Genomic DNA, 10,764 nt, shown 5'->3' with positions numbered 1-10,764 from the left:
TATTTTACCAGAAAAAGGATATGGATTGACCATTTTGAAAAGAAATGATTAGTAATTTTAAACTTTGGACATTTAGAGCCAATCGGCCCAATTTATTTTTTGTTTTTAGCCATTTGGCCCAAAACTAATATCCTTACACAATAAAGAGTATAAAATGATCTTTCAACGGCTACTCTTAAATTACTTTTCCAAATCTTCATCTTTTCCCTCTATTATGCGTTGATAAATCTGTGTTTTGCGATTAACATCAGAAATTGATTTACTGTTTCTTGCATTGTAGCATTCAAAACTTTGGACATGAAAAAAAATATGAAGTAAAGAAAAGTTAGAATTAGTTGGTAAGGGGGCAATTTTGACTCCAAATTTATTGTTAATGACGATGATTTTACAGAATCATCACATATGTGGTTACACTTGAAGCAATGTCCTAGTCCTTCAAACTTGAAGAAGAAAAAATGTGATAAAATGGGATCTCAAGGTAAGAAAAAAGTCATGTTGGAAAGTCCTTTTCCTTTGACTTTTTGATGCATGAAAAGATCAAGAAAAGAATCTTTTAAAAGAGAAAGAGAAGGTCGATGAATGTGCAGTTGTTACTACAAAGAGAAAAAAGAAGCGAATTCAAGAAAAAAATGGTGAAGATGATGGTGTATCGTCAAAGAAAAAATGCAAAGTTTCTGATCACCTTGTCAAACCAAGTTATAGTTTATATTATATTGATACACTTTTTAAAAAAGAAAGAGGGGATCCTATACCTAATTGATACTCTTTTATACCGAATTGATACACTTTTATAACAAGATAGAAGGAGAATCTATGCATGCATATGCAGTGTTCATATATCCAATTGATTCTCTTTTATACTAGATTGATACACTTTTATACCACATTGATACAGTATGTACAAGCATATACAGTAGCATATATCCAATTGATACTCTTTTATACTAGATTGATACACTTTTATACCACATTGATACAGTATAAAGTAGCTATTTTCTACTAACTGCCCAGCTAAGACAAATAACAATTAAAAAAAAGATAGAAAAAGGAGTATTTTTACTCCGTGGTTTGATATCAACAAATCTTTTTTTGTTACACTTTTCTATCGTATAACCTACCTAAAAATCCTTACCTTGCTTCGAAATTCTCTATTTGATTTTGAGATTTTTGTTGAAAATGGTGAAAAAAAATTGGATCTATCGAATGGAACAGCAAACAAGAAAATGGTGAAAGACGATCCTTTATCTGTTTATGAAATTATTGAGGATGATTTATCATTTATTGGTGAAAAACTACATGACGCTAATTGAATGCAGATTCTTAGAGATTTATACAAAAATTTATGGAATGAAAAAGGTAAAGATGAGTGTCAAAAAAGGTAATGGGAACGGAGAATTAGGAGTTTGAATGAAAAGAAAATTGTGAATGAAAAGGAAAGAAAGAAAGGTAAAGTTATATTTTGATTTGGGCACATTTCTGATTATATGTAGTTAAGCGTATGGGAGTGTCTATTTACCGGGTTTTTAGTTTTAGGTGCTATTTTCATTAAATTATTTTAATTTTAGGTGTTATTTTTGTCCTTTCCCCTTTTTATTCAAATAAAAATGGTCCATTAAAGGCTTGCAAAGTACAAAGGAAACTCAAAAGGACCATGTCTTATAACAAGCAAAGCACATTCAAACGCCATAGGCCCAGTATCAGAAGCCCAGCCCACAACACAAGTGCAACTTCAAGGAATTATACCGTCTTATTTACCAATTTTAGTACATATTTTTTTTAAAGTTGATAGTCTTATTTTTTTTAACAAAAAATCGCTAAATACACACACACATATATATATACTAATTTAGAGTACGTGCTTTGCACGTGTATATAACGTCAATAATAATAAATATATAAAAAGCAAATTGTTATGTGTATATTATATTATTAAATATAAAATTTTTAAAATATAACATAAAATATAACACGAATAAAAAAAATTATTTCCTCTTCACCAATTAAAATCACAATTTTCCGAGTATCTTTATTTTGCTAACAACCTCATGCTATCATAATACTCCCTTCATTTCCAAATGTTTTTCATCATTGCTAACAATGTAGAACATAATATTACTTCATATCCCTTTTTGAGTGCAAGATTGATATCCTAAACAACAATAACAACATATTCAATACAATCCCATAAAGTGGAGTTAAGGTTTGGAGATGGTAAACCTTACTACTATCTCAGTGATAGAAATGTTGTTTTCGATAGAACCACCAAGAATTAAATACGTGGCACTACTTTTTCAGATAACAACACCATACAATAGTACATATTTCTCTAATACGTCTTCTAGGACTCTTCAGACTTCAAGTAGAAAACACAGGTTTAGAATTTTGATCTATGAATTCAATCTTTAAAATTCTTAACATTAAATTCATTACATTAGTTATGAATTTATATATATATTTTTTCTAATTTTAATGATTTTTTACCCATAAATTTATACTCCTCATAAAACGCAAATGTATCACCTCTATAATTCATTCAAATTTTTAACTTCAGAATTTGATCATAAATCTATCATTTTATGCTATCATAATTCTAGAATTACTTTTAGTCCTATATATGATTGACTTGAAAAGAACAATTTTTTTTTTTTAAAAGACGAATGCGATAGATTATACTTTTGAATGCCATCACTATAATCAATAATAAAATGCTCAATGTAATCTTATAAGTGTGGTTTGGGGAGGGGTAATAAATATCTTATCCTCTATAGCAGTATAGATAGAAAGACTATTTTAAATAAATTCCTTACTTAAAATAAAATATATCAAATAATTTAAAAAGGAAAATACATTTAACATGTTAATACACATACTCATATTCAGAGGTCTCCATGCTAAAACCTCCATTTATCAATTAAAAAAAAACAAATACAGACAGAACAAATGGAGTAATTTGTGAAAATAAGTATCATTGGCTATGTAACTTCATGAAATAATTAAAGAAAGTAATATATATATATTTGGATGTTTCGTAGGCTCATTATAGTTTTTGTGCCCTATAACTTGCAAAGAAAAATAAATATATTTCAAGCGAAAAGGCATCTAGCACTCCTTGTTTACTTACTTAGGTTTTAAAACTTTCCATGCCTAAATATAAATATTTACTTCAAATATTAATTTAGAACTTCAAATAAGGAAAGAACCAAAAAATAAAAGTTTAGTTGATTTCAAATTCTAAATACCTCTAATTTAATAACTAAAATTTAGTTGAATTTCAAGTCCTAAGTATTAGGAGAATAATGAAATATTAATTTATAAATAATTATTAAAAAAAATGAAAAGACAATTTTGTTTATTGTCGAAAATTTATGAGGGCAAAAAATTCAAATCTTCTTTATTTGTTGTTTAAGTATGTTTCTTTTACTAAATGTCAAAACACATAATACTAAAAGTTGAGCACCAAGGAATAAGAATTTGTTGAATCCAAACAATTAACACACCAACAATTCATTCAGGAAAAAAAAAAGAAATTGAGTTTAAGTACCTTCAAATTACATGCAGAAGCAAATATACCGAAATCAAATTGAGGCCAAGACAAACCAAAAATCATAAAATTCTAGCTACTGAATGAATTTAAAGATACAACGGAAATTCGAACAAATAACACATAAGTTAAGGTTCCAATATTAAAAATTCTAAAAAGATAACGAAGTGACGCATACAAAAAAAAAACAAAACTTGCTTGGTACTTGTGTGTATTGTTATTGTCTTTTGCTTCCCCATCAGAGTTTGAATTGGAGTTGATTTGGAGAGAGGATTAGTAATCACAGTTTGTTATTTTAAATTGTTGTTTTCTCAACTTAAATTCCTTATCAGGGTAAGATGTACCCTAATAAAATAAGAATCAGAATGCACTTTCTCTCTCTTTTCATTTTTCAATAATCATAGCTTTAATTTCTAGAATATATCATCATAGGGCAAGTTTTCTATTCATTTTGAAAGATTTGTTATCCTGCAATGTTGGATCCTATCAATTTAAAGAAAAAAAAGACAGATTCTCCATGCATGAAGCAACTAGAATTCACACAGGGTCTGAGGTAGGATCACCCCTCAAGAGGAGTGATGTAAGATGTCGACCATGAATCAAGCATCAGTAATCTGATTCGGCATCTCAAACCAATAACCATCAATAGATCACACGCGGACGGATAACATTACAGTAGCTCTAAGGTTCCCAAACTTGATCTTGTCCAGCTATGCACTACAAAAATCATATGACTTGACTTCTCACGCACCCTACAACAATTACTTCATAGAGGCAATTGAAAAACTATGGTTTTCAAGATGTATTCATGTCTTAAGTCCAGTCAGGGAAGAGAAAATAAACATAAAGAATATACTTTTTATGACTTATCATTTGCAATAAGAATACAAGACACCTAATGATCCATAACTATTCAAGAATTGATTTATTACATCTGAATTCATCAGAAGCACAATGTCCTTCATCTCGTTTCTGACATTAAACTCGAACTTTGCCGCTATAAGGCAAAACATGTTAGAAGAATTTCTTAACCCTCCATATATAAAGAGCTTTAAAACCAAAAGATCTAAATTTTACCTAAAATAAAGAGTCCTAAACCTAAAAGATATGTCAGAAAAAAATGTATTTGATTTTTTTTGTCAATTCTTTTAATTTTTAATATGTTTATTAATATTTAATATCACAAAAATAATTTTTTAAAAAAAGTGAAAAGAAGATTTTATTTAAAGTGAAGACTTTTAATAAAGAGCAAAAAGTTCAAATCACTTTTCAAAGGGTTTTTACACTTTTAATATATTATAGATATATATATATAAAATCAAAATAAAAAACAAGACAATAGGCCCAGTATGAGACGCCCAGCCCACAACACACGTAAAACTTCAAGGAATTATACCAAGTCTTATTTACCAATTTTAGTACATATTAGAAATCCACATGACAGTTTTAGAATAAGATTATAAATATTGTAATACAAAATTTGAATTAAAAGATTAGATATATTTAAATATTTAAATTTAAAATATTTGATTTTATAATAAAAAAATTATCATTATCTTGAAATTAAAACCTAATATTGAAGTTTTCATTGAGAAATAATATGATAGTTGAGCTTTTTTTTTGATATAATATAATTTAACATCCTCGAATGAATATTTCAATATGAAACAATTAAGAATAATATTGTCTGTGCATCACACGGATATGTATACTAGTGTTATATAATATGAATGTCATGTGACATATGTATGTGTAAAATGTCATTAATTAGAGAAAATAGTTAGTAGTCAAATTGAATTTGAACACCAAGAGTTACTTGTTCAATTTGGATTTAAATACCTAAGATAGTTGGCCAAATTGTCAATTTAAAGTTACTTATTCAATTTGAATTTGAATAGCTAAAAAAGTTGGCCAAATTGTCAACTTGATGTCTAAGTTTGGCAATCTTAGGGAGTAAGTTTTGTGTGAAGAAATAGGAGTGACTTAGCAATAGAAGTTCAGGGGTAGTTTTGTAGTTAGCAAATTGCAGTTAGTTATAAATATTTAGGCCAGCTAGTTGTGAGCAGTGAGTGGAGGTTGTACTGTATAAATACAGATGTACATTGTTGATTGTAACTGATTGAATTCAGTTTTACAGTAGTGAGATATTTTCTCTCGATCATCTCTCCTTACCTTCTTCCCTAGATGAACTAGAAGCTATAATTGCTTAATTTCTTAATTGTGGTCTATAAATAACCACCCTATTATATATTTTTATAGATATATAAAAGTAGTTAAACAAAAGTATTATTAAAATTTTCTAAAGTTGTCTTCTTTTTTTAAGTTTGATATTAATATTTATCTTTATTTATATAATACTTTATCAGCATAAGATTCTACTGTCTCAAAATTTGAAGGTTAAGAAAAAATATTGGATCAAAAAGTGTGGAGGCAAGAGCACAAGAACTATGGGATCATCACGATTTAGATTTCATCTTTTACTATTTATGATAAGTATATTATTAACTCATGTTATTTAATTAAGTTTGAAAAGAACATCGATAATCACAAAATGGTGATATTGTTATAGGCACAGTTTATTATACTTTGGCCTAATATGTTATTGACCGTGATGATGGATTTAAGTCTCATGTCATTAAGAGGATAAGATATCGGGTTAAAGTCTCGATGCACCATGATGATAAGATATTGGGTTTAAGTGCCATTAATTTTTGATCTAAAACGTGTTTATATGGATAATACGTGGAGTTTACATTGTTAGAAATGTATTATGTTTATTATGAAAGTAATAACTTTTGAATTCATAAGAATGTATAACATTGACTTCTAATTGTGTTAAAGTGATCGTTTATGTTTAATGCAATTTTAATACTAATCACAAGGTCGCTACCACTATGTACACAACCACTTCCCCACCACCACCAAAGTTTAATATTGACCAGGTAACTGAAATGTTCTATTTAATTTTTCCCTGAGTTTTTTGTTTTCCAAGACCTTTTCAATGGAGAGGTGAAGGGATTGGTAAAGAAATAGAGGGATTGTATTACTGTCCTACTCAATTTTCTGGTAAACAGAGAACAACAAGGAGTCGGCTCCCTTCTAGTGAGCATCACCTCCAGTTGCTCTAGTGCCCTTTGAAATTATTGACACGTGTCCCCTTGACCAATCAGTGAATCAGATTTAGATTACTAACCATTTTATTTTAATCACAGTTTAAAGATAATTTTTACTAATTTAAGTTGGTTACCCAATTTCGACCGTCGAAAAATTTTGGAACTTGACGGCATATCTTCTGTAAGTTTCCCCGTGTTCTTAATAACTGATCATACCATAAAACTTAAAAAAATATAGAATTGCACGGAGACTTATTTATTTATTTATTTATTTTTAAAAAAATATTTTCACATAGAAAAATTTAACATCAAGTCAAACTAGATAGGGCAAATCAAGATGAAAATTTCAAGTTTCTAATGAAAATAAACGCCGAGTTTGCCTCCAAGGAACACCCAATCGATCCGGAAGGAGTGAAAGTTGAGGTCCTCATACGGACGAACTCAAAATTTAGGAATTACAGAGCCTGGAAGGTTAGGTTCGAATACATATATAGACACTCAAGCTTTAAGAGAAATCAAGTCACTCAACTATGTTCTTAATTTTCAAGGTGTTATTAAAAATTAAGTATTAATTTATATACCTTTCTTGTATAATTATATTTAGTCTACATCGAATTTGAGGGGTGTCGATCTGCCGGAGAACCACAAAATTCAGCATGGGTCCATCCCTGGGTCGTCGGCACTATCAATAGCAGTCGATGACAAATTCATAGAGCATCCATTAGCATAATTACTTCAAATTTGATGAATTAATAAATTATTGATTTGAAAAAAAAAAATTCCTGCGCAAGAACCTGTGTTTTTGTGTGGAGTGAATAATAGGACAATTTTAACGTAAAAGAGAGAAAATAGATGAAAATGAGTTTGATCCGTTGGCATTTGAGGTGTAATTAAGCCCTCTCTTCGACTGAATTAAGCAGATTTTCGACAGAATTGAGGGACCGTTAGCCATGGTTAAACGTTTTAGTTAATAAATAAATCTTGACCCATTGATTTGTCAAAGGGACACATGTCAACAATTTAAAAGGGCACTGGAGCAGCAACTAGAGGTGATGCTCACTGAGGGAGCCGCTCCCCAACAGCAGGCAATGATAATGACAAGGCAAACTGATTTAAGTGGAATGTTAGTGGCATAAAAGGATGGGGCATCCCTCAGTTAAAGAAATAAAAAATTTAAAAATAACATATTTATCCTTTAATTATGAGTTTCATAACAATGTTTTTATAATTACATAATATAGCAAGTTGTACTTTGTATTTTTGCAAACTGTTGCTACAAAAATACAAATACATATGCTACAAAATGTAATTTGATAAAAGTATTGTTATTTTTCGTAATTTAATATTTAAGTATACTACTTTATATATTTTTTCCAATAAATCCAATGCAATACACTTGGTCAGTTATTTTGACGCGAAAAAATAGTTGGTGACTTCATTGTTACATAAGTAAAATTACTTAATTTTACCTTTATAATGTGTTAAAAAAGCGATTTTTTTTCCATTAAACTAATATAGTGGATATAACTTGGTGATTATACATGTCATTAACCCTAATAAGTGCATCAATGTAACTGAATTGGCAAACTGAAAGTCCTATAACCTACTCAAGCCGTTACCACCTATCTAGCTCTGGTCAATTTCACTCTACAGAAACTTCACTTTTCTATACACACATTTACACTATGTTGGTGTAATTGCTCTCAGATTGGTCTAATGTTTATATTTGTTTTTGGATACTCCGTTAGTAGTTTTTGATTTCTCTGTGACAGGCACATACAATTTGTTCGTGATGGAAGGGACAGACGAAATTTCCAAGCTGCCAGAGCCAATTTTGGATCACATTCCGTCTTTCCTTGTTATTAAAGACGCTGCGAAAACTAGTACATTGTCCAAGGTTTGGAATAGTGTTTGGACTAACCTCTCATGCTTAGATTTTGGTGATAATTGTTTACATAAGTCCAAAAAAATTGTGGATCAAATTCTAGCGAATCGGCTAAACCAGAAGATCTCTATTAAAAGGTTCAAGGCAAGGCCAAGGAAAATTTACAAATTTATGAGTCTAAGGCTGTGGATGATTGGATTAAAGTACTTGTAACCTGTAATATCAAAGAGTTGTTCTTAGATGTTGATGTATACAAGCACTACAAGTTGCCTGACGCAATCTTTGCTGCCAAATCTTTAAATGTGCTTAGCTTACGTGGAGTTAAGCTCGAACTACCTTCTGATCGCATAAAGTTTTATTTTCTACGAGAGTTGTACCTCGAGCACTCATCTTTGGATGAGCAATTTCTTCAAGTTCTATGTGCAATTTGTATTGATTTAGAAGTTTTGTCTCTCAAGAGATTTAGTGGACTAATTAGTTTACAAGTTGCTGAAACTTTACCTAAACTAAGGACAGTAAAGTTGCAAACTTGCCCTCCAAAATTCAAGAAGGTTGATATTGTAGCACCTAATGTTGAAAACCTTTACATTAGCTCATTTGTTCTAGGCCAACATATAATTGAGATAACTGCTTGCAATTCTTTAACGCGTTTGAAGCTCACTGCTGTGGCTGTCAATGACAAATGGTTAGAGAACCTCCTTCAAAATCTACCTAACCTTGAAGTCCTTTACTTAGATCATTGTTTGTCCTTGAAGATTGTGAAAATTTCAAGTAGTTGTGTTAAGGTTGTGAAAGTAGCCGCATGTTATGATTTGGTTGCAGTTGATCTGGATGATGCTCCTAACTAATTAAGATTCTCCTATGACATTCATCATGGCAAGAAGGGACTCGGGGCCTATTTTGATCCCCCGCCTATATTCAAACTGAAAGCTTCGCGATTGCTGGAAGTTGAGATCGAATTGATCCCGGATCCAAAAGCCCTTGACACTCGTTGGTACTCTAAGCTCACAGAGTCTCTTGGTAACTTTAATAATTCAAGGGCCATTACACTAAGATGCGACTATGACAAGGTATGTGCAGTAAAATTGTTTACTTTCCTTGCCTGAAGAAGCAGTTCTGGATTTTTCATTGTACTTATCTTTTGTTTTGTGTAGGTGATAGTTATACCAAAAGACATGAGAGAAAACTTGCTTCCTCCACTTTATGGTACTAAGCGTGTGCACATAAAAATTATGGATCGGACAAAGTACTCTGTTGTGAATGTCGTGGATAGTTTGCTTTGGGTTTTTCCTCAACTGGACACCCTATCTGTTGATAAGGGTCAAAGCTCACAGAGCTTGATCGAGGTAATACACTCATCTTTCAAAGGCACTGGCTAAGGTTTCTTGCACCCTTTAATTCTTCATCTCTAAGCCTTCATGATTGGTTCAAGATCTTTTGTGTTACCTAACGGTCAAATTATGAAAAGATTAACCAAAACCTAGAGATAATGGTCAAAAGTACACTTTGAGTATCACCTGAAGATAATGGTCAAAAACACACAGAAACTCGCAAACACCTTCAGGTTAGAAATTCGAAAAAAGGTGTGCTTTTGATCATTATGTCCAAAACCTAACAGTTAGTTAACCAACTGCTTATGTGAAATGCCTGCAGACTAGTCATTTTGAGCCTTTTGTAAGGGTTAGTGAAATTACAAGATTCTTGTGCTCTGTCAATTCAAGAAATTTATATTAGCACAAGGATTTAATTCATAATACATGGAAAACTGGGACAAAGGTTGATTCGACATGATGTTACATGACATATTGATCGCTCAAACTTAACATTCTTTTGATCTACTTAATTGGATGAAGCTTCTCCTTCCCCTCACAGTAATTGTTTCCTCCTTTTCTTCTTTAGCCCCGGGATTCGGGGTTAAGGCCGTAGAATATTCACACTATTTATAAGCTAATACCAATTAGTTTTAACCGTATCTATATTGGTTTATGATGGTTGCATATGAACACATTTATTACCTTTGTTTCTGTTGTGGTTTTCCTGGTTTTGTAGTTTACATACAGAGATGCAGCTGACGATGAAGATGAGAAACCTTGTTGTGCATCTCTACCTTGGAAATGTTGGAGGCATGAGTTAAAGAGAGTTAAGTTTCCATAGTTCCTTAATTATGTGTTATTGCTACTAGCTAAGTTTATGTTTTGAATAAATTTGTGGATGAGTTGTTTTGG

General features: G+C 30.9%; 1 protein-coding gene across 1 annotated transcript; it reads left to right on the top strand.

Moving 5' to 3' along the window:
* The first annotated feature begins 465 nt into the window (after positions 1 to 465).
* On the top strand, positions 466 to 10,693 carry LOC107873994 (F-box/LRR-repeat protein At3g59250-like). Its single transcript, XM_016720902.2, has 7 exons — positions 466 to 478; positions 537 to 695; positions 8,427 to 8,551; positions 8,677 to 9,324; positions 9,424 to 9,609; positions 9,694 to 9,885; positions 10,589 to 10,693. Exons 1-7 carry the CDS (start codon positions 466 to 468, stop codon positions 10,691 to 10,693), a joined length of 1,428 nt encoding a protein of 475 aa, XP_016576388.2.
* Positions 10,694 to 10,764: the final 71 nt, after the last annotated feature.

Source organism: Capsicum annuum, chromosome 6 (assembly GCF_002878395.1).
Source record: "Capsicum annuum cultivar UCD-10X-F1 chromosome 6, UCD10Xv1.1, whole genome shotgun sequence".
NCBI lineage: Eukaryota > Viridiplantae > Streptophyta > Magnoliopsida > Solanales > Solanaceae > Capsicum > Capsicum annuum.
This window is presented reverse-complemented; position numbering and strand designations above follow the sequence as displayed.

Coding starts and splice junctions, on each gene's coding strand:
- LOC107873994 (XM_016720902.2), top strand. Junction 696..8,426: donor TGATCACCTTGTCAAACCAA/GTTATAGTTTAT, acceptor TCTCTGTGACAG/GCACATACAATTTGTTCGTG. Junction 8,552..8,676: donor AAACTAGTACATTGTCCAAG/GTTTGGAATAGT, acceptor CTCTATTAAAAG/GTTCAAGGCAAGGCCAAGGA.